At 56.4% G+C, this 26,628-nt stretch overlaps 9 protein-coding genes across 9 annotated transcripts; all 9 read left to right on the top strand.

The window, feature by feature from the left end:
• Window positions 1–355: 355 nt before the first annotated feature.
• On the top strand, window positions 356–1,990 carry LDBPK_282220 (mitochondrial DEAD box protein, putative; the record flags this gene model as incomplete). Its single annotated transcript, XM_003862273.1, has 1 exon — window positions 356–1,990. The coding sequence occupies one exon, from the start codon at window positions 356–358 to the stop codon at window positions 1,988–1,990; it is 1,635 nt and encodes a 544-aa protein (XP_003862321.1).
• Window positions 1,991–3,776: 1,786 nt separating this feature from the next.
• On the top strand, window positions 3,777–4,937 carry LDBPK_282210 (hypothetical protein, conserved; the record flags this gene model as incomplete). Its single annotated transcript, XM_003862272.1, has 1 exon — window positions 3,777–4,937. One exon carries the CDS (start codon window positions 3,777–3,779, stop codon window positions 4,935–4,937), a length of 1,161 nt encoding a protein of 386 aa, XP_003862320.1.
• Window positions 4,938–5,772: 835 nt separating this feature from the next.
• On the top strand, window positions 5,773–6,186 carry LDBPK_282200 (DNA-directed RNA polymerase-like protein; the record flags this gene model as incomplete). Its single annotated transcript, XM_003862271.1, has 1 exon — window positions 5,773–6,186. The coding sequence occupies one exon, from the start codon at window positions 5,773–5,775 to the stop codon at window positions 6,184–6,186; it is 414 nt and encodes a 137-aa protein (XP_003862319.1).
• Window positions 6,187–7,189: 1,003 nt separating this feature from the next.
• On the top strand, window positions 7,190–9,796 carry LDBPK_282190 (hypothetical protein, unknown function; the record flags this gene model as incomplete). Its single annotated transcript, XM_003862270.1, has 1 exon — window positions 7,190–9,796. One exon carries the CDS (start codon window positions 7,190–7,192, stop codon window positions 9,794–9,796), a length of 2,607 nt encoding a protein of 868 aa, XP_003862318.1.
• Window positions 9,797–10,520: 724 nt separating this feature from the next.
• On the top strand, window positions 10,521–11,117 carry LDBPK_282180 (hypothetical protein, conserved; the record flags this gene model as incomplete). Its single annotated transcript, XM_003862269.1, has 1 exon — window positions 10,521–11,117. One exon carries the CDS (start codon window positions 10,521–10,523, stop codon window positions 11,115–11,117), a length of 597 nt encoding a protein of 198 aa, XP_003862317.1.
• Window positions 11,118–12,245: 1,128 nt separating this feature from the next.
• LDBPK_282170 (NADH dehydrogenase subunit NB6M, putative) lies at window positions 12,246–12,767 on the top strand (the record flags this gene model as incomplete). Its single annotated transcript, XM_003862268.1, has 1 exon — window positions 12,246–12,767. The coding sequence occupies one exon, from the start codon at window positions 12,246–12,248 to the stop codon at window positions 12,765–12,767; it is 522 nt and encodes a 173-aa protein (XP_003862316.1).
• A 993-nt stretch (window positions 12,768–13,760) lies between these two features.
• Window positions 13,761–15,497, top strand: LDBPK_282160 (hypothetical protein, conserved; the record flags this gene model as incomplete). The annotated part of the gene is made up of 1 exon (XM_003862267.1): window positions 13,761–15,497. The coding sequence occupies one exon, from the start codon at window positions 13,761–13,763 to the stop codon at window positions 15,495–15,497; it is 1,737 nt and encodes a 578-aa protein (XP_003862315.1).
• Window positions 15,498–16,266: 769 nt separating this feature from the next.
• Window positions 16,267–17,919, top strand: LDBPK_282150 (hypothetical protein, conserved; the record flags this gene model as incomplete). The annotated part of the gene is made up of 1 exon (XM_003862266.1): window positions 16,267–17,919. The coding sequence occupies one exon, from the start codon at window positions 16,267–16,269 to the stop codon at window positions 17,917–17,919; it is 1,653 nt and encodes a 550-aa protein (XP_003862314.1).
• A 2,695-nt stretch (window positions 17,920–20,614) lies between these two features.
• Window positions 20,615–23,245, top strand: LDBPK_282140 (protein kinase, putative; the record flags this gene model as incomplete). The annotated part of the gene is made up of 1 exon (XM_003862265.1): window positions 20,615–23,245. One exon carries the CDS (start codon window positions 20,615–20,617, stop codon window positions 23,243–23,245), a length of 2,631 nt encoding a protein of 876 aa, XP_003862313.1.
• Between the last annotated feature and the right edge of the window lie 3,383 nt (window positions 23,246–26,628).

Raw genomic sequence — 26,628 nt, 5'->3', positions numbered from 1 at the left:
GCACAGCACAAAGACGCAACATGTAGCTCGAGGCCATCGACACACATCGCTCCAGAGAGCGATTTTGCCCTGAGAAACGTCAAGGCAGATCAGCGTTGCGCTCTCCTAGCCGACCCTGCATGTCTTCAGGGTGCTGCAGTTCTACCTGCAGTAATGTCGTGGCGTCCCGCGGGCTTTCTATCAACAATGCGACGCGTTTTTTGATTTAACGTCCATGTCATCTTTCTCAAAATTTCCCACCACACTCTGTACCTCCGATATTAGAATGCTTTCATTTTCGCTTCAAATCGCTGTTTCGTACCGTTGCACCCCCCGTAACTGTGATCTCCGGTGCTGTTAAGAGTCAGTTGTGCAGATGCAGCGTTTTGCAAGTGCTTTGTTGGGCAGATGGGGTGCCGCACAGTGCAGGGTGGTGCCTTTTCGGGCTCACCCGACTCTTTTGCCCCTGATGAACAGGGTGCGCTGCTTCTCTGTGATTAGTGCTGCTTACGAGGGATCGGCCCCCGCAACGAGCTCGAATATCGGCGACCCGCATGCGCCACCGAAGACAAACGCGTCTGCAGTGTCAACAGAGCACGACGTCTCTATCACGGACGGCAATGGTGATCGTGTCGACGTCACCCCGCTAAACTCATTTGAAGAGTTGCGCGATGCACCGCGATGGCTGGCGGAGGGGTTGAAGACGCTCAAGTACCCTTCCACGACTGACATTCAGAAGTTCACAATACCTTTGCTGGCCGACGGTCACGATGTTATCGGACTTGCACCAACAGGCTCGGGAAAGACGGTGGCGTTCGCGGTTCCAGCCCTGGCAGGGTTCAAGCCCAACCCCGATGGGACGCCGTCTGTTCTGGTTCTAGCTCCCACGCGGGAGTTGGTGCAACAAACCACGAAGGTATTTCAGAACCTCGGATGTGGGCAGGTGCGCGTCTGCGAGGCCTACGGTGGTGCCCCGCGCGATCTACAGGCCCGCCGTCTTCGCAACGGCTGTGACGCTCTCGTTGCTTGTCCAGGACGACTCAAGGACTTTCTCGACGGCGGCGACGTGTCTATCCGTAATCTGTCGTTTCTGGTCTTTGACGAAGCAGATCGCCTTCTCGACATGGGGTTCCAGGTCCACTTGGATGAGATTATGGCCTACCTTGGCTCAGCTTCACACCCGCAGACGATGATGTGGTCGGCGACGTGGCCAGAGTCGGTGCAAGAGATGGCGCGCAAATATCTATCGGACGATCGTGTTTTGATTCGAGCCGGTACGGCCGGCGCGGGGCTTCAAGTGAATGAGCACATCAAGCAAGAGCTCATCTTCTGCAGAACCTTCACAGAGCGCATTGAGAAGCTTGGGTCGTTGGTCGAGGATGGGACCATCGACGACAACAAGGACAAGCTCATCATCTTTGTGGAGCGCCAGGCGGATACGGAAAACACAGCCAGGGCTTTCAGCCACCGGCTAGGAATCGATACACGCTACGTAGGGACAATTCACGGCGGTCTGTCGCAGCGGCAGCGGGACAGGGTCATGAGCATGTTCAAGAACAACCACATTCGCCTTCTCGTCGCGACCGATGTTGCTTCTCGAGGTCTAGACATTCCTGATGTAACGTGCGTGGTGAACTTTCAGGCTCCAAAAACGATTGACAGCTATTGCCATCGCATCGGCCGCACCGGCCGCGCCGGTCGCACCGGCACCGCTTACACATTCCTTGGCGAAGAGGATGGTGGTCTCGCAACAGAACTCGTCAACTACTTGACTCGCTGCCATGCCACTGCCCCAAAGGAGTTGATGCAGCTCGCCGAGAGCTACCAGCATCGGATGCAGCAGCAGAGGCAGCGCTTCAGGCGGGTTGATCGAGGAGGTTTCTCCAGAAGGGAGAACAACAGTGGGTTCGGCCGCCGCCGCAGCGATCGAGGCGGTTCACGCGAGTTCATGCCTCGCAGGCCCGACTCGCGCAAGCCCGATGACGATCTTCCGTCCACATTGGACTGGTGAGCACACCCCAGGGGATAGAGGATGGGGTGAAATTACCTGATTAGTTTAACGCAGTGCTTCGGCACAAACCGCTACCCTTTAGTACTTGGAGGGCCGTCCAATACATGACCTGTGAATCTCCCGCTATCAAGGTTCTCCATCCGATTCCTTGTCCCTTAGAGCTCCGCGGTTCTTCGATTGTTTTATTGTTGGTCTCCTGAGGAGTTTCTTCTTCCTCCCTGTTTTTCATATGACCTTTTTTCTTCCGCTTCTTTCCTTCTCTCTGTCTCCCTGATAACGGGGGACACCTCAGCGTGGTATCAGGGTCCAGTACCCACTCTCTCTGTGGGGAAGCCAAGCAGCCCCTATTCCTGCCACTGCACAACCACCTCTGGTGGTGACAGGGTCAGGCGCGCGTGACGTAGGGACGTCAGAGCGATGTATCACTGCCGATGCCCGCAGTGTCCGGTGCTGGATGGCGTGGCGCCGGAGCGACCCGCGACCGCGCACACGTTTTCGCCATCCACAGGATGGGCGGAGTGTCGGCGTGACTCGAACGCGTCCCACCCCCGGCCCTCACTGCCCACTGGGGGCGGGGTGAGCCTGGGCCCCCCGAGAGGGATGCCCCGGGTGATGGCCAGCATAATGTGCGTGGCTGTGGGGCGACCTGTGGGGCGGGGGTGGGTAAGGTTCGAGGCAGAAGCCATGCACCGATGACCGGGTCTGGGCATTGCTGCACCTCGTGTGCCTACGGCTGCCTCGCGCCGCGCGACGGGGCCTGTGACCGGCCGGGCGGAGATGAGCGTAGCTCTTGTGTGGCAGAGAGGAGACGACAAAAAAATTCAGTTTCCGGTTCTCGTGTCTCAGGCACCATGTATCTTGAGTGGAGTGTGCAGTTTGTAGATAGCATGACGGCGTGTGCTTTTTTGAACAGAGGAACAAAACTGTCTGTATGGGACGAGCAAACGTTGCTGTAGTCAAGCCATGCACCCTGCGCGGCAAGCATATCTTCTCAGAAGTATTTTTTGCGGCTTTCTCTATGAGGGTGGTGGTGGAGCAGCACCTGGGTCCTTCTCGGACGTAGCAGGAGATGCATGAGAAGCAAAAGGATATGTGCACTCTTCCACCGCGAATCGGCGACACTGCTTACTATGGAAATCAAGGCAGGCGCGTTATGTTGTGTTTTTCTGGAGTTGTCGAGCAGCTTTTTTCCCCCTTTTCTTCACAGGCAGCAGATCTGCTTAACCTGTTAAAGACGTAACATTCGAACAAAAAATAAGCAAGTGAACTACAGACGAAATATACGCGCATGAGCAGCACCGATACCTCTCCCCATCTTCGAAACAGTGGAAGATGCGCACTCTTAGCGCAGTTCGTCGAATCCGTTCCTTCTTTTTGAGAGCTTCTGCTTTCTCCAGTCTAGCGGAGGGGCACGTGCGAGTAGGACATCGAGCGTTCTGTCGTCTCATGGCTTCACTTACTCGTTTCCACCGCGTCGCGGTGACTCGTTTTTTACTTGGAGAGAGTTCGGACTCCTGCACAAGTTGCTTCTCACGAGCCGGATCCGCTCATTTTCATCGCCAGCTCCTCTTTCTCTTCTCTCACGTGTGCCTCGCTGCATCGCATCCCGCGCGCGGCTTTTTCTCCTTCCTACCTCTTTGTTATTCCGCGAGAGGGCTAGTGGCTGAAAAGCGCGTAGTCCAAAGCACTTCAGCCGCATCGGCTGTCCATCCCGCCACAAGCTCGCGCAGATCACACGAAGCTCAAGGCTTGTCTGGCATTCTCTCTAATCGACAAAAGACAACCCATGGCTCAGATTATTGGAACCTCGCCGGAGGACCTGCGGCGGGCTGCTGATGCCCTAGTGCAAGGCAAGCTGGTCGCCATCCCAACCGAAACTGTATACGGATTAGGCGGCAATGCGCTGATTGGAAGTGCTGTCAAGAGCATTTACGCCGTGAAGGGGCGGCCACCTACCGACCCACTCATTTGTCACGTGTACACCTTGGACGGCGCACGTAAGTTGTGGGATCTGAAGTGGGATGAGGGGGCGGTGGAGCTGGCGTGCACAATCGGGGCGGCTCTGTGGCCAGGACCGTTGACGATCGTCTGCAAAGCAAGCCCGACCCTTCCGGATTGCGTTACAGGTGGTTCTGGCTACGTGGGGGCTCGCATCCCCAACAATCCAATAACGCTGAAACTGCTAGAGATGGCTGATGTTCCTGTAGCTGCCCCAAGCGCGAACACCTTCGGGCACGTAAGCCCTACGACCGCGCAGCACGTTTACGACGACTTGGCTGCTCGAGACCCGGAGCTACTGATCATTGACGGCGGACAAAGCGCGATCGGCATCGAGTCGACTGTAGCCAAGGTTGAAGCGAACGACTTGGTGGTGGTGCTGCGCAGGGGGTGCATTACCGTGAGCATGATTCACCGCGCCATTGCAGACAGGTACCCGCAGACGCGTGTCGAAATTCGAGACACGCGCATCATGTGTGACCCAGCGAAGGCGCCGATGGTAAGCCCTGGCCAGCTTCTCACTCACTACTCCCCACACGTGCCGTCGTCCCTCCTCACACCCGGTAGCTTGGCAGCGTTGACAGCATCTGCGGATGTGCCTGTCTACGTTCACCGCGGCAAAGACGTTGTGCCTCTTTGCGAGACCGTTGTCCTTGATTTTAACGGATACTTATCGCGATTCAGAGACACCTGCCTCTTCTACCACGACATGAGCCCTGACGGCAATCCTGAAGAGGGGTGCTACGCCGTCTTTGATGCGTTGCGAGCGACCGAGACAATTAAGGGGGCGAAGGGTCTTGTATTTCCGCTCATCTCAGAGTGGCCACACGACAAGGCAAAAGAAGATTTACTGACCGCGATGGAGGACCGACTATTTCGCGCAGCATCGGGCGTGACGGCCGTCCTGATCAATGAGGCCGCACCTGCTTCGGCGCGACACACCGACTAAAGGGCCGTTGAGTGTGAGCGGAGAGCAGCGACTCGCCGCAACCTCAGTTCGCGTACCAAAAGAAAAGGAGATGGAAGCGGGTGCCGCAGCTCCTAATTCGCTGACTACTCACTAACGGAAGGAACATATAGGTTTCACATAACTGCCGAATTCAGCGTTTAATGGATGCAATAACCCTTTCCTTTTCTCTCAACTTGACCCCTCTCTTCTCGGGTGTCGCGCTGCTGCCTTCGCTATGATCGGCTACTATTACAATCCCCTCCCGTTCCCCCCAAAGAAAAAGGAATAAACAACTCTTTTTGCTTCTCTTACTACCTCAAGTGCAAGGGAGAACTAAATCTTCTGCATAGTTTGAGAGACAACTTCCGCGTGTTGGACGGCGTTTATTGCCGTGAATCGCAACTCGCCACATCTCTAGCTTTTCTTTTTGTGGTGGAAGTGACGCTCTTACTGGTGCAGAGGAGAGATACGGATGAGTGGCACGGGGGAATCTTTTTTTTCTCTCACATACACACATGCACCCGCACTCGCCAATCCACACCACCGTCCCCGATGGCACCATATCGTTTCACTGAACCTTCGGCGATCTTTGTCTGCGACACTTTTCCACTTCTGTACAACACACCCTTTTGCTGAAATTGACTTGGCGACGACTCGAACCTCAAGCTCGGATAGCAAGCTTGAAGGCTTGGCGCTTTTCATCTCTCTTGCATCCCCCAGCCTCCTTACAGGGCACCCTTTCCAGCCTCCTTCTCTGAGGCTCTCGAAGCGACGCGTGAGCGACGTTGAAGTTTCTCAACACCCACCTTAACGTACCGAGTCAGAGAGAGGTATCATGGCGTCTTTTCACCCTCGCGATGCTTTCATCCTCCACCAGGAGCACATCCAACGCATGAACGAGGGCGATGAGGTGGACACCTCGGAGGAGCAGAAGGTTCAAATTGATCTGCAGCGTATCACTGATAACGAGTCCACTGCTGTGGTAACTTTCTCTCACGAGGATCACACCCTAGGAAACCCCCTGCGGCACGTTCTTATGCAGAACGCCGCCGTGACGAGCGCCGGCTACGCGATTCCCCATCCTCTGGAACCGAAGATGCTCTTGCATGTGCAGGCTTCCGACTACGCTGTAGAGGCCGTAGCCAAGGGTCTGGAGCGTCTTGCGGAAATCTGTGACGACACAATTAGTAGCTTCGACAATTGTATGGTAGAGCAGCATCGCATGGCAGCTGCTACGCAACCAGAGTAGAGCCCATGTCGTGTTGTGGCAAACAACAGCTTTAGCTTTGGGTGAAGGACAAAGGCTACCAGGTGCAAGTGGTCTGCCTCCTTTGCTCTCCCCCGCTGTTGCCTCCCCCAAGAGCCATTTGAAGCAGCAGGTGATGCCGTTTGGGTGTTTCTTCCCGCCTAATTCACCCCCACAGTCCGCTTAAGATAGTACACAGTAATCGACCTGTTTTCGTATGTCTCGCCTGTCAACAAGCTCAGAAGAACCAGGCTACTCAGCTTCAGGCCAGGCTGCATTTCGCGAGCGCATTCCAAGAGGGGAGGAATATCTCTTCGCCGCCAGATGTGTGGCAGCGCACAGCGTTAGTGCAAGCCTGCAAAGCCGCTGTGCTGCGATTACCACTCTGCAGGTCAACCTCTGTGCCCCCCTTGACCACTCCTGTAAGCACACGAGAGATGCGGCTTTCAGTCCGGGGCCCGTGAGTGGGAAGACTGAATGGCGTACTGCGAACTCTTTTCAATTCATACTATCTCCTTCTTTGCTTATATGCTTGCTCTTTTATTCCTTTTGGTGAGTAGGAGGAGCTGGCGCTGATCTAGGCATCACGAGTGATGCATGAATGAGCTCGAACGTCCCGGTGTGTGTGGGCGATGGCGCCACGCTATCCGCCTGCATACCTGCAGCATTGGAAGAGCGCGGTGACGACGAGGTGATGTTCGCACTTCTCCGGCACCGCCACTGCGGCTACTCGAAGGCGGCGCGACTAGAAGGCAGTAGCGGTGCCGTCGATGGCAGCGAGGCGTCCATCACTGCGGAGCGCGTGACCAAACGAGCATGGTGTGCGTTCGTGGAGCTGCTGAAGCGGCGGATCATCACCTCCTCGCACGATCGGCGTTCATTACCACTTGCGGGGGGGGCACACGGCACGCCGGGTGATGAGCGTGGTGCGGAGGATGAGTGTGATGTTGGGGTTTACAGTCAAGAGACCTTCTACACATGCTTGGTGGAAAGCGTCTGCTTGTGCATGGGCTGGACTTTTTGCCTGTTTCGCCCAGATGATCCACCCTTGCGACTGCAGCGGCTGGAGCAACGTCGGAGGCCGCGCTGCAAGCTGCGCTCGGAAGATATCTCGTCGTTGCTTCACGAGGCGCTCTCGGCAGAAGAGAACAGCGCTTGCAACGGAAAACTCCAGATGGCGGAGGTGGGCACCGCGACACCGACGCGGCTGCCGGTGGTACATGTAGACGACAGCCGCGTCGCCTACTACATATACACCTCCGGCTCAACAGGGGACCCAAAGTGTGTAGTAGCCTCGCGAGGCAATCTGCGAGCATACCTGCAGCGCTTCATTCTCGATAAGGATGGCCTCGCCGTGGGCGATGCATGCTGTCGCTTCTTTTGCCTCTCCTCCCCGTTCTTTGATCCGTCTATCGGTGACATGCTCGTGGGGCTCTGCACGCCTCACAGCATCTTCTACACATGCACTCAGGAGGACCTCCTCAACGGCCAGGCTGCGCCGCTGCTGGCCTGCGTGCAACCGACTCACGTGGTGAGCACTCCAGCGGTTTGGTCTTCTCTCACCACCGCTGGTCATCTACTGTCGGTGCTCCCTTCCTCGACTGCTCCAATGAAGGTGTTTCTCGGCGGTGAACGCATGTCTCAGGCGCTGATCAGCACCTGGGCTGACAGGGCAGAGCTGTACAACATCTACGGCGTGACTGAGGCCACCATATACCAGTCGGTGTGGCGCGTTTTTCCAGGCACAAGGGCAGAGCACGTGAAGTGCGGTCCCGGGGTGGGCACACGGGTTCGTGTCCAAAGGCTGGATGCTGCATCCGACGTGCTTCTCGGCGACAGCGACGCTTTCGCATTGGAAGAAGGCTTGCTCCAGGAGCTTGGTGAGTCTGCAGGCGACGACTACGGGGAAGTTGTCCTTTGCGGAGATCAAGTGTGCTGTGGATACGCGGAGGATAGCACGTCGTCACCCTTCGGCTGCGACGCCGCCACTGGCGAGCGCTTCTTTCGCACAGGGGATATCGGGCGACTTGTTTCGACAGGTGAGGGAGGTCCGCCGGATCTGGAGCTGCGTGGTCGTCGGGACTGGGAGATGAAGTTGAACGGTCAACGCGTGGCTTTGGAGGAGGTGGAGGGCACCGTTCAGCGGGCGCTAGCTGGTCTTTTTTCGCAGTGCGCCTGCTTTTGCGTGCAATCCGCGTCAGGCACACCAGCCATTGGTGCGGCGGTTGTGCTGACAGACGTTGTCGATGGGGGACTCTTGAGAGATCACAGGGAGGGCGTGGCTGCCGCGTTGCAGGAACTGCTTGCGCTGCACCTGCCCTCTTTCATGGTGCCGCGTCGCTGGCTGTTGTTCACCAACGGAGCTTCCTTGCCGCAGACGCCGACGGGCAAGGTGAGCCGCACCCAGCTTGCCGTCGACGCTGTCCAAGAGCAACAAGAAGAGCTTGATGCTCAGCTCAATGAAAAAAATGATGGCTGCTGCAGAGAGGAGGATGAGCTCTACAGAGTAGTGCAGTCTGTGTGGCAAAGGATGCTGGGTATGCCGGTTCGCTGTGACACTCACTACCTTCACGCCGGGGGTGACTCGCTTGGTGCTCTAAAGCTCAGCCGCGCCGTGTATCTCGGGCTCCACGCCGGCTCCGATGCCGGGATCGACGAGCATGGTAGGCTGCCTCCTCCTTTCCAGCCCTGCGTGTTGCTCCAGCACCCCCGCTTCGGCGACTATGTGCAGGCTTTGCGCGAGGCGTGGGCAAAAGCTCCTCTTAATGGTGAGTCGAAGCCGGAGAACGGCGAGACAGTGACGGCGTTGCCACTCCTTTTGCAACCTCCGCAAGTTCTCAGCCCTGCAGAGGCAGCTGCTGATTCCCTTTTCCGTGAAGTAGTTGCCGTTCAGTGCGCCGGGATTGCTGACCGCCTTCTTCGCCATGGCCTCGCCGACGTCAACGGACACAACCGTCGAGAACACCGCTGTACCACTCCCCTGCATGTGGCTGTTGCGAGTTGCTGCTCGCTGGAGCAGGAATTGGCGACATTGCGTGTGGTGGAGGTGCTGTTGCAGCACGGTGCCAGGCTTACCGCCGTGACGCTGGATGGCGTGACTGCTGCTCATTTGGCGGCAAGCAGGTCCGCCGCTATTCTTCGGCGTCTGCTAGAGCACGATCAGGCTGTGGTTCATTGCCGTGACGCCCGTCAGCAGTCACTATTGCACTTCGCGGCACGTAGCGGCAACGCTGAGACGGCTCGTCTTCTTCGCCAATACGGTCTGAAAATAGATACGAGAGACAAGTGGCAGCGGACGCCGGCGCACTGGGCCGTTTTGAATGGGCACACAGCGGTGCTGGAGGAGATGGCGTTGTACTGTACCTCTTCGGCAACCACTATCTCCGCCGCAGCGGCCACCAGGGCTCCAGAGCCGAACGATGTGGGCGCGAAGCGGAGACGCTGCCCAGGCAATGAGACGGCTCGCTTTACGCGACTGGCACGCAAAAAGACGTACCTGGCCTACGAGACTCTTCACGAGATAGCGAGGCGTCTGCACCCGACGGACCATCGTATTAAGCGACTGTGCGATATTCTGGCACCCTCAGTGGGTGAAGCTTCTGCGACAGAATAGCAAAAGGGTTTGCACATACACAGCAGGTGAAAAAAGGAAATTCACTCAGCAAGTCAAGGCGCTACAAGCGAAAGCTCACTCAACGAGCAGCCCGATGCGAATGAGAGGAGTGCGCTCTTCCTCTTCCCTCCTTTCTTGCACTGGAGGAGTCAGAGCGCGCGATGTCAGCTGTCTCTTCGTCGTCCGTGAGCAGTGAGCATTCTCTTAGGCAACCCACCGCTGAGGTACTGTATCTTTCTCTCATGCCACCTTCACGCCCTTTTTTTTTGCATCTCTCACGCTTTTTGTTTCGCCGCGAACAACAAAACGCCTGCTTGGGTGCCTGCTGCTGCTGCCGCCGCCGGCTACAGCCATACCCTCCACTTTCGAGGGAAGGACACTCAAGAAAGGCAAAGGAGAGGAACTCGCAGCCACGCTGTATCAAAGGGTAGAAGCTTGCTCCTAAGTAAGTACGTACACGCACGCGCACATACATACACCTAAAAAGCAAAGGACAACACTTTAACACTCGTGTATAGAGCATAGAGGCCGCCATCGGGCGAGGGAACGCTGCAGTTCTCTCTTCCTTTTTTGTTCAGCCTCCAGCCCCACTCCCACGGCAACTGGGCTTCAATGGGATTGTGTGGAGCTCACGAGTGCTTCATCCGGCTCTCATACCCACAGAAAGCGTACTCAACATCTTAATCTGTTCTCAGAATACTCTGTGCACGGCCAGCTCAACCAAATGCTCGCAGAACCCAAGTCGTCTGTAATACGCGGGGATCGTAAGCACATCACGTCCAAATTCACCGATGGGAGCGAGCTCGTTGAAGAGTACGACGTGGTGACAGATTCCCTGCTGCTGAGAAAGCGCCGTACCCGCAATGCCCTTGGCGGCTTTTCTGAGTGGTCTATAGAGGTTGGCACTGAGGCGCCATCGCGCAACCTGGATCGGGCCTTGATTGCTGAGTCGAGCGGAAGTCCGGTGGTGGTGCGACAGGACACAAAGGAGAGCTACGTGGTGCGAATCCGAAATCTCCCGTACCCGAAAGACGTGTTCTCCGTCGCGGTTGAGCGCGAAGATGGGGACAGCGTCGGCAAGATCGTAGTGCGCACGTCAAACAGGAAGTACTTCAAGAGGCTTGCCATCCCTGACCTAGAGCGCGCCCGCATTCCATTGGAGAGCGCGCACCTTTCCTACGATGTGCAGCATCAGACACTTATTATTCAGTACAAGAAGCCTCTGTCTGTGCTGACCGCAGAGGCTGCAGCGCGGAAGGAGCGGGCATCAATGCCCTCGAAGCGCGTCGATGACAGCAGCCCGGACTGCAAGCAGCAGTAAGGACGCACGTCTTTGACCTTTCGCGTTATTCTTCCTTTGCTCTACTCGCTGTTTCCTTAGGCGGGCAAAGACTCAGTAGTGAAGTGAGGGGCGGTGTGTGTGTGTGTGTGTGTGTGGCTCTTTGTGTGTGACGGTGGGAGAGCCAAAGGACAGGGGAGGGAGGACTAGGCCAAGGGCTTGCTGTCTGCATCTCAAGCTCCTCGTTGTTTCGTGCTCTGAAGAGACTAGTCGATGTATGTAAAACTGTGGTGCACAGCATCATATGCATGCCGCAGTCGTACTCTTTTGCTGGTGTGTGACGCCGCAGCGCTTTCGGTCCTCGCGCGATCGAGGCGGAGAGGGGGGTGGTGTGGTGTGGGGTGGGTGGGAAGAGGCGCCTTTCTCCCTCTTCCATTCACTAGTGTGCCTTTTCGTGTCTGCTTCAACACCTCGGTTACACACGCTCACACACACACACACACATCACGTAAGCACGAACACAAAACAGTAGCAAGCGCCTATGGAGTGCTACTTGTGTGCACCTCTTCTCTTTAGGCTTGTGCACGCCTTCCGCCGCGCACGCGAGGAGCAACTGCTACCCGAGCAGCTGAATGCCCCTGTTGTCTGCTTCCGAAATTGTTGCCTTGTTTCATGCTTCGTTCAGGTCGCGCTCGTTGCTGCGTGAATGCTGCCGCACTTCCGGCTCGCTCCTCTTTTTGATTCGTCGCCTTCGGGTTTGCACGCTTTGGTCGTCAATGAACTGCTTCCGCGCTCTCTCTTTTCCCCCTCTACCGTACCCTACTCACACACGCTAACACACCCGGCAAAAGCCCCTCCCCCTCCGGCTTTCATAATTCCTGCAGTAGCCGTGCACCTCGTTTATCGGCAGAGCTGCAGTCACTGCTCCCATCCACCACCTTCTCGTAGAAGCTGTCGAACAAGGGGGAGAACCTAGTATAGAAGACCTCACTCCCCTAGTAGTAGCAGCAGCACTTGCAGTAGCAGCAGGGGCGAGCTAGACAGCCTCACCACACAAACACACACCTCGTCATCATCCATCATAGGAACGGAAGTTTTTTTTCTCTTCTGTTGTGCGCACCTCGTGTGGGCGCAGGTTAGCGGCTTACTATACATCTCTGTTACGTCATCATGTTGAGCAGTACAGTTCGCCGGTTGGTGCGTGACCCCGTTCCGACGGACACAAAGGCGTTTTACACGTGGTTTAGCGGTCAGGCCTACCGTCAGGAGCGCGTGATTCCTGGCGGGTACCCGGCTGTTCGTGTGTACCCAGTGTATGGTAAGCGCTGGTTCACGGGCCGCACCGTGATTGCCATCGTCGCTGGCATCTCCATCTTTGGCGCGTGGGTGCGCCCAGAGCGTGAGCGCTACAACATGGAGATGATGATTGAGTTTGCGGAACGCCAAGCCGCACATCTCCCATACCAGACCGCCGAGGTGAACCTGCGCTGCTTCATTACAGGCTACAAGCGCTACCGCTACGAGAAGGAGAACCTCATCGACAAGGGCTACGTTGGTCTCACGTCGGAGTTCCGCAAGTTCTTTTACCACAACGACGTCTGGCGCCCGCCGCTGCACGACGTCCTCATGCACCCTTACGTGAAGTACGGCGGCCCGATGGGTAGCTACAACTGGTCTGTCGGCTACTTCTAAGCGCCTGCGCGTCAGCGGTGCAAATGTGGCACGTGCGTGCAAGAGGTCCTGTCTGCTGCTTCTCTTCTCGCTGCGCGCATTCAGCCTGACGCTTTGCTTTTCCCCAGCCCGCCTTGTCGTTGGTCTTTTTCGCTCCTTTTTCTCCCCCGTGCACTGTGTGTGTGTGTGTGTGTGGCTGCAAAGGGTACGCGAAAAATAGGGAGCGCCACAAACACACACACACACGTATACACTCCTTTCCCCGCTTCCGCAGACGTACGCCTTTTCGTTTCGCTTGCAGCAGGTGTGTCCCCCCTGTGTGGGGCGCTAGAGGGTGAGCAGGTGAAGGGCATGCTGTTTCTCTGCAAGTTGCTTTAGTGGAACAAGCGATGGGGGGTGTGGAGGACGATCAAAGAGACACAGCTGCTCGACAGCAGACCTCAGCAGGGCCTCTGCGCTCTTGTGTGCGTATGTGCTGATAAGGGATGCCTAACCTGCTCTCTCTGGTCTTATGCTCTTGTCGTGGCCTTTGACAGACTTCTCCGGCTGCCTCCACTTCTGTCTTTGCCTGGAGAAGAGATGGGGAAAAAGGAACGACCACAGATTTGTAGCTTCTGCTGAATCGCCTCGCTCAGATTTTTGTTGCTGCGGGCAAACATTGCTCGCGCTTCTTTTTCCTCACTCTGCACATCGTTTGCTGCCGCCTCCGCATTCTTCGTACGCACATCATCGAGACGCCGTGCTTCTTCTCTTTCTTCGGTGACTGGCCAGCAGCCGGCATTGCCGTCGTGTTATTGGTGACGTAGCGTCGCGGACATCTCTCGTTCTCGTGCTGCCAAGGACGATTGTCGCAGGCTTTTCCATCAATAAAGAACACGAGAGTGAATCCCATACAAAACTCATCTCGGCACCACCGCTTTTTTTTTCCTTTTCGTAGCGCGGACCAGTAGGCTCCGCTGTCGCGTGCCGTGCAGCACTGGCTCATTGCGACTTTGCACCCTTTGAGCAAGGCCAATGGCATCGTCGTCGCCTCAAGTCAAGATGGACAGCGCTATCCGCGCTACTGATGAGTATGCTGCCGCCTTCGACCTTGAAGTGTGGAAGGCGCAACAGCAGCTCCGATACCAGGCACAGCTGCGCCAGGCGAAGGAGCGGCTGGAACGCCGCCTGCACAAGGAGGCACGAGAGTCGGAGAAGAAAAAGATGGCGGAGCTGGAGCGGCTTCGCCAAGAGCTAGAGACGATGGGGCACCGCCTACAGGTGGCCAGTGAGACATTGGAAAAGCGCACCGCTCAACTGGATGCTCGCGAGGCTGCTTTCAATGTGAAACGAGTGAAAGTGGCAGAGCAGCATGAGGCGTACGTCGCCCGCGCTGAAGAGCAGGCGCGCCGCACCCGTGAGGAGGCCCAGCTTGCCCAATCCAGCCTTCAAGCAAGATTGCAAGAGAAGGACCGCATCATTTTGCAGCTGCAGGAGCGAGTAAGCTCGGCGCAGCAAGAGTACGATCTGCTCCGGCGACGCGCGACGCGTTACCTATCTGAGCAGAACGACACAGACGGTCAGCGACTTCGGGAGCAGGAGTGCGCGCTGAGTCTTTCGCAGACACAGCTGGCGGAGGCGCAGCGCCAGCTGCGAGAGAAAAGCGCGGATGTGGCTCGCCTGGCAGAGTCGCAGGCAAGCTTAGAGCAGCAGCTGCACGAGCTCAAGCGGCAGCTCTCAATCGTCATGCGCAAATACCATCGTCTTCGAGAGGAGTGCCAGGCGCGCGAGTGGGAGCGTCTGCGCAAGGAACAGGGGGCTCTGAGCCCAACGAAGCGAAGACAGTCCCTACATGCGCATCGGCTACAGCAACCGCAGCAGCCGTTGAGTGCACCTTTTCTGCCAAGTGGCTTTATCAAAGGTGACGCATCTACAACAGCGGGGAACATAGCCAGCGGCGTTGCAGAGCGAGATGACTTTCACGCAATGTTGACAGAGCTGAAACAGGAGGTGGCGGCTGGGCTAGCGGCGGTCAACCGAACCTCACGGCCAGGGCCCCATCCCTTCACAATTGTCGAGAGACCTGCAGGGACTCTTCACTCGACCGTCCACGACACCAGCTGCCACTCCCACGCTTCCCCGCAGGCACGCACGTGCGCCACTTCCATCACCGCTGGGGAGAGCGCTGGCGACCCTACAACAGGTGTCCCTTCCCGTCAGGACACCACACTAGAGACGTCCTCTGTCTCTGCTGTTTCGTGCAATTTGCAGAGGAAGTCGCCACCACATGCGCAGCGGAGGCCGCAAGTGGGTGATTCAGGCGCTGAGACAAGCGTTGTGGTGGACATGGGGGACACTTCTATCGACAGCGCCTATCCTCTAATTGACTTGCCGCCCTGGACGACATCCATGATCGCGGACGAGGAGGACGGCGTTGCCTCACTGCCGTCTGTGCGCGCCAGTACCCTTCCCCCACTCGCCCCGGCGCAGCGCGGCCTCGAGGAGGCGCTACCCGACACTGCTTATCCACCACACATCTCACCAACGCCAGAGGAGTTTGTGCTCGCCAGGGATGCACCGCTGGATGACACGTCGAGCGCCGCGAAGTCGGCAGCGGCACGGCGTGACATGGAGACATTTGTGCAACAGCTGAAAATGAATCGCGAGAAGCTCTTGGAGACCGGCGTGTACTCGGAGGATGATCAGGTGGTGAAGGAGATGGGGGAGAAGATACGCATGTACGAGCAGTACTTGGCCCAGCAGCGGCAGTGACAGCTTGGAAGCATGAAACCGGTAAAGCGGACGTCATTGAAGATCAGCAGCCTTTCAGGCGCTGCCAGGCCACCCCCAGCCCAAGAAGTCTACAGGTGCTATGCCGAAGGAGGCGGCTTTTCATCGTTGTGTCACTACTCCCTTCCCCCACACACCTCATGCTGTTGTTCTCTTTTTTTTTTTGGCATTACGTAAGTGCACGTGGCGTTGCCTGCAGTGCCCGCCTCATTCCCGCTGAACCCTTTAGACAAGACACTTAGAAGAAGCGTAGATCAGATGAGGTAACGCCAGAGAGGGAGAGCATTCCCGCGTTCTGCGTACTCGAGCTTGTGGCTTTGTGCGGCGACTCCATTTTATGTGCTCTTTTCTGCCGTGGACCAAGACAGAAGAGGATGTCCGAGCACAGGGTTGGTGGTGGTGGCGAGACAAGACGCGCGTGCGACACCAGGGATCTCTACAGAATAGCAGCTCTGCCGCTGCAGCTTCAGCAGACTCGTCAGCCGACGCTGCTGCAGGCACTTCTGCAGTAGCGTCCGTTGTCACGACGCTCATGCTCGCGACTCCTCTGGCAACGGTTCCTTTCGCGTGTGAAGGATCACCCTCGTCTTTCATCCTTTTTCTGCCTTGCTGTCTTCTCTGTTCGCTTGTCGAGAGAGCGCGTGAGCACTACCGCCACTGCACGCATACACCCGCTTCTTCTCACACCCACACACATTTTCGCCTCCACAATCGGAGCTTCCTTGCCTCCCCTCACACATACACAACACGCATGCACTCGAGAATTCCGCTTTCGATCGTCTTCTCTGCGGAGGGGAGGCGACACGTCATCCCGCACCGCACCTTTCGTGTCGCGGCTCAGGCGGCAGATGGAAGCGCTGATGCGAGCACCTACACCGGCGCTGCGGAGGAGGGTATCGCCTTCTTCCAGTACTTGGACTCCAATGACACGCGTATGCCGCCGCATCCGCACCTCAGGGCCTACGCCCATCCGGCGGAGGAGTACGAGACGTACGTCGGCGAGGAGGTTTGGAACGCTACCGATGAGGCACCCACAAGCGCATCGGGACATCCACCGGTGCACGACACAGGGAAGGCCCGGAGCGGAAGCGCCTCTTGCTGCGCCACATCGGAGGATTCCGCGCCGGTGCCGAGCTTCCGCAGCGTGGTGGAATGGGTGAACAGCGTCTTTGAGGAGGAGTGGGCCTCCGACGGCGTTGTGTTGTGCGGTCGCTACGTTGTGGCGGATGACGGAGCGTGGGTAGTACCCTCTCGCTCCCCTGCGCTCTACACCACGCGCGAAGTGTTCTTGCTGATGCGCAACTCGAGCAAGTTCCTTCACGACGTGCACGCGCAGGTGATAGACGTGAGGGCCTCGGCACGGAGAGGCGCACACAGCGGCTCTTTGACATTCGAGTTCACGCTTGCCAAGTCTCTTGCCGGATCTGGTGCGAGTGAGATGCGGGCCATTCTTCCATACCCGCTGCACTTTAGCCCGCAGAAGCGCGCCTGGGCAGTCGACGACACTGCCGCATCCTTGTCTTTTACCGGAATTGGCCAGCGTGTGACCGACGTGTGCTTTCCTTCGCTGATGGCGTGGACGGAGGCAGAGCATGATGATAATTTTCGCTTCATGCAGCGGCGAATCGAGCAGGCTGCGCTGCTGGAGCGTACCTGTGTCGCGGACCCGGGATTCATCTCCCGCCTTGTGAGAGCCTTTGATAAAAGAATGCACCAGGAGTCCGCCGCCGATGAGGTTTCGGGGCGGCAGCATTCTCATCCGAGCCTGGCGCTTCTTCTTGCGTTGGACTTGCTCTTTGAGAGCCCCTCGCTTCCGATTTACGTGCTGAGCGCGAAGGCGCGTGTGTTTGAGGTGGCTCCTCGAACTTCGGCGCCGTGGACAGCGATCAACGATGCCTCACAGTGGCATCTGTGGACTCCGCTACTCGCCGACGCGGACGCCACAGGCGCAGAAGGTGCTTCTCATGGCGCTACCGCTGCTGACGCGGCTTGCAGAGGCGACGGTAACACCCAGGCCACGCCTTTGGGAGAGGACGAAGAGTCGGAGGGGACAGAAGAGGACGAGGAAGAGGACGTGACCACTGGTTCTCTCGACTTTTTCCGCATGTTCAGAGACGTTGGCCACTGGAATCAGTACGTCCGTGCTATGGCGGCGCGTCTCCAGCAGAGCTGCGCCGGTGCCATGGGCCCCGACGACTCGAACAAGCCCTCTCGCGGTGTCCAGCACTACTGTGTGATCGCATCCGAAAGCGCGGACCTGGTCGCCTGCGCGGATACGCGGACAAAGCGTGGACTTCCGCTGGAGCTGATGCACCCGGAGTTGCTGGAGATGAACGAAGAAGCAGCGGGCTTTCTGAAAATGCTCAGAGAGGGCTTGCTCAAGCGACCTGGAGGAGACAACTGAGAGAACAGCACAAAAGCGAGACGAGCAAGCAGTGAAGAGAGTGTTCCGCGCGGCTGCGATATTCGTTTTGCGCTCGTCTGAAACTCTTCTGCAGGGCGCCGGAACTGGTGTGTGTGTGTGTGTGCTGCTCCCATCTCCCTGTGGCTCTTTCGGTTCCTTCGAGAAGCGCATCATCCGTGCGAGCGGATTCTGTTTCCTTTCTCTCTTACAGTGAGACCGGAAAAAAAAAAGATGCGCCGCACAAGTAAGAGGACTCGTCATTGCTGCTCTGTATTGTATGGCACACGCAGACACACATACACACCTCTCTGTATGTGTGTCTGCGTGTGCCTTCGGGCTTTGCATCCATGTGCGAGGCGTGCAAGCCCCACAGTCACAGGCTCCGCATACGGGCAAAGTAATAATAATGATAAAGAAACTAACAACGAAACGACTTAAAAGGATATTGCTGAAAAGAACATACGCGCGGCCTCGGCACATAAGCACATGCATACACACATACATACACAGTTGTACAACCCAACGTGATGGCGATGGGAAAATCTGCTGTTGTCAGCAAGGATTCGGATTTCGCTCCTCGCATGCACTCACCCTCACGCTGCTGCAGCGAAAACGAACAAAAAGAAAGTGAATCTTGTTGTACTCACGGTAAGGATGACCTTTCTGTGCTTCTCAGCAATGACGCGAAAGAGAGGCGGTGCCATCATCAAGAGTGAGCTCGCTGGGATAGACTGGCGGGCGAGGGGGAGAGACAAAGAGTGAGGCAGCACGGCGCGCGCGGCGAAACCCGAATGCTTCTTTCTCTCTCTCTTCGCCCTCCGTAAAGGAACGGCGCTGCTCGTGTGCACTACTGATGCTGCGCCCACACGGGGTGGCAAGCACACACACACACACACACATACGAGTCTCTTTCTCGACCTTATCCATACCTCGCCTCCCTTTCTATTGTTCTCTCTCAACGCTTGATCACATCCACCGTCGGATCGTAGCGGAGTGTAGGTCCACACGCTTTTGTGCAATAGCAAACACACTCACTGCACAAGAACGGAGGAAGAAAAAGAAAGCAATCAAACACGCTGGGGTGTGTTCGTGGCGCATAGACCCCACCTGACCACCACCACCACAGACCCCTACGAAAGGGAAGCACTTTGTTTGTCTGTCTTGTCGAGGGGGGCCTAACATATACCTTTGTCCCTATATATTTCGTCCCACTTGCTTGCCCGTTTCGTTTGTTTTCTCTTCGACCTATTTTGCCGTGCCTCCTCGCTGATTTTGCTTTTTTTTTCGAGCGCGCGTGTATCTGGGCAGCGTTTGAGGAGCTCCTATACTGACGGCTTCCCACGTTGTTTTGCTCTTTTGGTCTTTCAAGGTGAGCGACTCCGCACAGGTACACCGCCCAGCATCAGCTAGACGGTGTGTGTGTGTCCTGCGAAACGGGGACGTTCGTATCGCACGGGTATCGAGGTCAAGCTCACACGCGCCCGAACGCAGTTTTCGACGTACACATACGCGATCGAGGGCAGGGGCCGCCGTTGTGGAGACACTTGGTGATACTAAAAGCGTTTCCGCTGCCTTTCTCATTTTTTTTTTTTTCGACTAGTAAAGTCCAGAGGAGAGACGACAACAAAAGGCTAGCACAGTACTGTTCTGTATTGCTGTGCTGCACTGCGTTGGGCAAGAGCGCAGACTTTACTTTCAAAGTGTGTCCTTGCTGCTTTCAGCCACGCAGTCCATCAACGCGTACCAAAGACCCGCACTAGGTCGACGTCTCCTCAGGTATTTTCTTTTTTTTTGTATCGCTTTAAACACCTCCTTCTCCCCGCTTCTCTCTGAGTCTTGTGCACTCATCCTCATACCGCCTTCTTTCTTTCTGCCTGTCACTCCCATTTCTCGTGGGTGATGCTGCTTGCTTTTGCTCTGGGTTTTTAGTCTCGTTTCTATTCGTGTGTCTGCGCGTGTTTGCCAAGGGTGCGGTGATCAAAGTAGCACACCCGCACACTTGCACAGTGAGCAATAGAACGGCCGGTGGAAGAAACCAGTAGATGAAGCGGGAAGGGAGTTGCACGGACAAGGATTGAAATAAGACGAGGAGACAGAAAGCATATCAAGATATATATTCAGTCTTTCATGCAGGCACACAGGCTCTCGCCCTCACCCATCAAAAAATAAAAAGGTAAAAAAGGAAACCGCGCGTATGTTTTGTGCGTCGATGTTTTTTGGCCCTGTCTTTGCCCCCTCCTTCCCATTTCACTCCCCCTCCATTTTTAGCGTAGTGCTCTGCCGTTTCCAGTAGTGCGCGTGTCTGTTTATTTTTTTTTTCCGCCTTTTCTCCGTTTCATTGCTGTCAATTCTCTCTGTGGTGTTTGCTGTGTTTTCGGGTCCTGCTCTTTAACTCCTGTATCACTTCAGCTCAGTGTATTGTGTGTCTGTGTGTCTGTGCTTGAAGCACTTCATTGCCTCTTTCGTGTTTTTTTTTTGTGTTGCGCTGACATCGTTGCCTGCGCTGCTCTTCATTTTTTTTGCTTGTTCGTGTTGCGCCTTTGGACCGCCCTCTGTCTCTCCGCCTCGGTGCCGTTGTCTGCATCTCCTCCTCCTGCGATCCCCTCGGCACCTTTTCTCTCGTTCATCCACCGTCTTTGCGCTGGACGGCTAAACTGAAACGAAAGGCACTGACGAGAAAGAGAGGTCAAAAAAAATGACCACAAGGAAAGTGATCGGCGATGTGGTGCAATACCGCCTGGATACTCCGATTGCGAGTGGTGCCTTCAGCACTGTGTGGCGGTGCTCGGAGCTCTCATCGGGGCGGACCTACGCCGTGAAGATTGTGGAAAAGAAGGCGGCCCTTCGGAACAAGATGACTGGGGCCCTTATTCGCGAGGTCAACGCACTCGAGATTGCTGGCAGCTCTCCTTACGTGACTGGGCTCGTGGACAAGATGGTATCCAAGCACAATTACTACCTTGTCATGGAACTCGCCGAGGGTGGAACGCTGCTGGATCTGATTCGCGAGCGACGCCAGGAGTTGAGGCAGCTGCAGGTGTCGTCGTCCACTGGCTGCTCTGTGATGGACTCGCTGCAGTTGTCGGCCACCCCGTTCATGCCGTACGATCGAGTGCGGTACTACTTTAAGCAGCTCCTGCTGGCGCTGTCCGCGCTGCATGACCGCAACGTTGTCCACCGCGACGTCAAGCCGGAGAACATTCTGCTAAACAAGCATCGGACACGATTGTTGCTCTCTGACTTTGGGTTTGCGTGCCATTCCATGCTTGGCGCTCAGCTGCACCGCGCATGCGGTACGCTGAAGTACTGTGCCCCTGAGCTCCTTCGTGAGCACCCTTCCTACGATGGTCGAAAGGTCGACGTCTGGGCCGCTGGCATCACGCTTTACATGATGCTCTTCGGCGGGTATCCGTACCGCTGCTCGCGCGGCGACCCCGACGCGTTGCTCGAGGTGATCGAGACGACCACATATCGCATCCCACGCCCCATCCCGGCTTTGATCGAGGACATTTTGCAGCACATGTTGTGCATAGACGCGGCCCAGCGCTGGTCTGTGAAACAGCTTCTGCAGCACCCGTGGATATCCGAATGGGAGCTACACTCACCATCGGCGAGCCCGGCTACCTCGGCGAGTGCCTTCTCTGGAGAGGAGCTGGCGTCGCCCGCGGCCAGCGTGCTTGAGACCGAGGGGGCGATCACGGAGATGCCCTCCGAAGACTGCCCACCCGTTGACTCCTTGCCGTCCGACGGGGACGAAGTCGACGACGGCTTCTACCAGAGCATTAATCATGGTCACCTTAGCAGCAGCGCTAGCAGCGGCCTCAACAGCAGCACCATTTCAACACAGCAGCCTCGGCAGCGGTCCTCGCTTGCTGACTCACGGCGCTCGCACAAGGAGGCCTTCCCCCTCGCCGTCTCTCCCGCCTCGCCGCTTCATTGCAGAGACCCCGACGTTGTGCAAGGCGGCGAATCGGAGACGCCGGGCGCATCAAAAGCATTTGTCGTACAGCCGCCCACCCGGAGCTCGAGCGCGTCCGCCAAGGAGGAAATTCTTAAGTACGGCATTGAGTTCACCTCCTTGACCTCTATCGAGAGCTTCATCGCGAGCGACGGTGAGGGCGAGATGGACGACTCTGAAGACGAATCCCTCTTCTGGGAGGAGATGCGTGAGGGTGCCGCGACTAGAGGCCATTGCGGGAACACCTCCATGAGCAGCAGCCTCTACACAGGAGCTTCGCACGTGGGCGACGTGCAACAAAGTGGACTGCGGGGCCGGTACTCATACGGGCTGTGGCTGACCGCCCGCATGGCCGCCCACCTCGTCGCCTTCATCGCGGTTTGTGTTGTGGCCTTGGCGCTGCGTGTGCTTTTGAAGCGCGAAATCAGCGATCTCCCCTTGCCCAAAGGCATACGTGACTACATCTCCTTTCTCTACACCCCCCCGCGCCGGCCCCATGCGCACCGCAGCGGCGCGGCACCGACACTTTGCCATTCGCGTGGCGGGCCCCCTACCGCCTCGGCGCTCGTGCTTCGCCAGAAAGGGAGCTACGATGACAGCAGCGCTAGCTGTCCCCCAACGGCGTCGCCTATTCCAGGATCTGGCCTGCGGCACTACGTGCGCACCGCAGATAAGCTCATGCGGGACTCGCTCATGGGCAATGTTGTGCTGTCGCACAACGCCCCTCTGGTGGATTTTGCCTACGGCAAGATGCCCGAACCGTGCCCTCGGAAACACTCGAAGGACCGCTCGCTTTCGTCGACGCCTGCAGCGCCGAGTCTCGCCACAGTAGCGCCGACGCAGTCATCCACGAGACGGCAATCTTTGGAGAGGAGTGAGGCGAGCACCGCCGAGGCATACGCGGAAAACGTGGAGCTGTCCGCCCTGCCTCTGCCGTTGAACTCAGAGAAGAGGCGGGAAAATACAAATCGCTTGGTGTCACCAGGCGGCGGAGACGAGGAGGGCTGTAACGAGCAGCGCGACCGGCAGGGAAGCGACTCGTCGCTGCGCAAGGAACGGAGGAGCACGCGGTCATCACCTCCGCCGCTCATGTCAGTCGGAGACCCTATCTCGGCGACGACTGCAGCGATAACCAGCCTGCGCACCCTGACCAGCTCCAAGACGCCGGTGAGGAGCGAAGTTCGCGTGGACTCCCAGACGGGAGCCACTGACGATACCGGCAGCTGTGACAGCGCGCTAGACAAGTCGGCCTACTCGCCTCATCAAAACATTATGTTCTCTCCTCTTGATCCCATGCCGATGGCGCTGGGCGACCATCAGCACGAAATGGAGGACTTCCCTGTTGTGGCTAAGACGGGCCATGCGTGAGCTGCGGGAGTGACCACATCGTCATGGCCGTCGTGGCAAACGCACGCATACTTATATACGCATGCGCCACGCTACTTTGAAACGCTTTTGCCTTTCCCTCGCTTCTTTTCATTGCTGTTCTTGTGTTTAGCACGCGCGACACTGCAGCCGTGGTGTGTGTCGTCGCCTCACGCATCGCAACTATTCCCCTTCTCCCTCTCTCTGTCCGATGGGCTCCCGTCTTGTACTGCTGTTGTTTTTACTGTTTATATGTCCTCCAGTGGTTTATTGCTGCGACATCGACGATGGGACGCACTTGCTGAGCTCTATACCGTTTCTCCTCTTTTTTTATGTTCTACGGAGGTACGAAGTTTGTGCTGCGTACTTCACAGTGCTTATATATATATATATTTGCCTTTGGGCGCATGTGCATCACCAGGCTCCTCTGCCCTTCCCTTCATACCCGTCGTTCCTCCTTTCTTCCTCTCCTCCTTTCTCCTTCCCCAGCAGCACTCTCCCTTTTCTCGCATGCGCACCAACGCCCGCCCACTCACAAGCGCAAACGAAGACAAGGCGTCACCCAAGCGTCCACTATAGTTCACGACAGTGCGGTGTGCCAAGATGAGAGAGGCAGAGAGCGATAGAGGAGGGGGGGGAGCGCGAAAGGGGAGAGGGGAGGGAAAACAAAACCTGAGGGGCCGAGGACGTGTACTTGAAGTGTGTGTGTGGGGGAGGGGAAGTTGTGACTGGCGGCAAACGAAGAGGAAAAAAAAGGGAAGGGAGGCAGCGACTCAAAGGAGGGGAGAGGTGCTGCACACTCTACTGATCTCTCCTCTGTCCCTCCCGTTCACTTCCCTTCCTCCTTTCCCCAATCCTCGCGCGCGCACACACACACACGCACATACACACAACAACAGAAAAAAAAACGTATGCAAACAGCCTGGTGGCTTTTTTGTGTCGTTCTTGCGTCTGTGAGTCTTTGCTATGGTTTCGTTTGGTCTCTTCTTTTCGGTCCTTCATTCTCACGTTGTGTGGTTCGTATGGTGGTGCTCCACCATCACTCCTATGGTTGTTGCTTTTTTTTTTTTGAACACACGTCTGTGCGCGTGCTAGTAGACGCACAGGAGCGCCCGACGACAGGTTCTCCTAAGGTTGTCTTTCATGTCTCACCCACCTCCTCTCGCTCGTTACTTTTTCTTTTTATCGTCTCTCTGTCCATATCCCTTCCTCTCATTTATTTGCCCACCCACCCACCCACCCACCCACACCCCTCTCTGTTCCACGATGGTTTTTGTGCGCACGCAGATCTCTTTTCTGGTTGATCCTCTCACTTTGCTGCTGAGGTTTTTCTTGCTGTTTTTCGTTTTTTTTTTTGTGCTCGGCTTTCTTCTCCACTATTGTATTGTGAAGTCGTTGTGCATGGGACGTTCTTATTCCCCTCTCATCCCCCTGACACTCCTAAAATTTTAGTTTTGCACGCCCGCCTTTCTCCTTACTCAGTTTTTCTTGCAAGTGTGTCCGACTCCCTCGTCTACTCAGTTCGTGACCGTTTTTCAGTCGGCCCCGGATCTCTTCTCCCCTCGTTTTACTTTGTTCGCTGTATTGGATGTTCTTCTTTTTATCGTTTACGTGTTTGAGTTTCCCGTTTCTCTTCTCCTCTCCGCATGTTCCCTTCTGTTCCATCTCTATCCCTCTGTATGTGTGTGTTTTGTCCATTTTCTTCCTTGAGGCGTATCCCCTTGCGCCCGTGTCCGACCCCTCCCCTCCTTTTCTGGTCTGTTTGCCAATGAGAGGACGACGGCGCGAAAAGGCTCTCCTGACGGAAGGGCCTGTAAGGTCTGCACTGAAAAGACCCCCTCCTTAGAGAGCACCGCAGTTGTCTCTGTCTGCATTTGTGCTCCACCATGTCCCGCTTGCTCGACAAATCGCATTCACTACTCAAGAAACCTGCAGCACTGGCGCAGCGGCATTGAGAGGGGGCGGGAGGGGAGGGGGGCAGTGCCCCACCTTACCTTTCCTGTCCTCTTTCCCACCCTCGTTCTGCAGATCCTTCATTCGCGGTGCTGCTTTGTGCTACAACACCTGCCCGTCTGTTTCTGGACCTACTTGTGCGCCTTTCCCTCTCCTAAAGTCTCCTTGTTACCGCCTCAAGAGACGATACGGGGTAGCGATGGTGTGAGTTATACACGCACGCGCACACACGCGCCCACGTGCCGCGGCTGTTGGGACCGCCCACACAAAAGACAACCACAACACAAGCATCAGCGATGGTGCTCTCCTCCTGTTTTTTTTTTTCTTCCCCAGCGTAAATTTTTTTCTATTATGTTGTGCGTCTCTGTGCCTTCTTTTCCATTTCTTCTGAAGTGTACCGCTGCTTATTCTTTTTTTTTCCTGTGTGTCGGTTTCTCTGCTGCTCATCGGGAAGGGTAAGGAGGGCCAATGGACAGTTGAGGAGGGAGAGAATGGGAGGCCACTGCTGTGCAGTCTCCGCGGTTGCTCCGGCCCCCACCCACTCCTTTCCGCCACTTCTCTCTCAGTGTGCACCTTCCCAATCCCTACAACGCCTTCTCCCTCTTGCCTTTTCTCCTCTCTGGGCGTGGCCTTATCCGTGAAGGCGGCTCTGAGGATGTGTCGGCCGAACCCGTGAACAACGTCACCGACACAGACGCACACGTGTGCAGGAAGGGCAAGGCCCATTAGAGAGAGCGAGATGGAGTGACTACAGTGCTCCTTCGTTTTTGTTTTCGCTCTAATCATCTCTCCGCGTGAGAAAAACTTTATTTGTTGTTTGCGCCTCTCTCTCCCTGTGTGTGTCTGTTCGGCCTTTTACGCATTTTATTTTCTCTCTTTTTCCGTCCTGGGCCCTTCGTCTGACTTGCCCTGGCGATTGTTGAGGTGTCTTCTGCGTGTTCGCGAGCAAGCAGAGGCGACTTGAATCCCCCACCCTCTCCCCCCAAACACGGAAGCATCATCGAACGACAACTTCGACTTGCGCAATGAATGAGGTGAGGCGGCATATTCAGTTGCACATCTCTTTTTCCCCTTTTTATGCATATCGAATACAAGGCACATACATCTAAGAAAGCAAGCCGAGCAACAACAAAACTATCCATTGCCGAAACGTCTCGCTGTGCTGAAGTACACAAGTGTGTGCAGATGTGAGAGTATATGTGCTTTTCCCCTTTTCCCGTTCTTCAGTGCGTCTTCGCTGACATCAGTCTCACTTTTCTTTTTGGACTTTGCTTTTCGATTTTGGACTCTTCTGCCGTTAGCCTCCCGCCTCTGACTACTACCGTTTGTGCGTGGGCTCCTCAGATTATCAACTCTCATCCATACCTTGACTTCTTTGTTTTCAATCTTGACCGTAGCGCTGGCCCTCATGATACTAAACACCTCACCGCGGA

The sequence above is a fragment of the Leishmania donovani genome, chromosome 28 (assembly GCF_000227135.1).
Source record: "Leishmania donovani BPK282A1 complete genome, chromosome 28".
In the NCBI taxonomy this organism is placed as follows: domain Eukaryota; phylum Euglenozoa; class Kinetoplastea; order Trypanosomatida; family Trypanosomatidae; genus Leishmania; species Leishmania donovani.
Note: the sequence above shows the minus strand (reverse complement) of the source record. Positions and strands in the feature narration are given on the sequence as shown.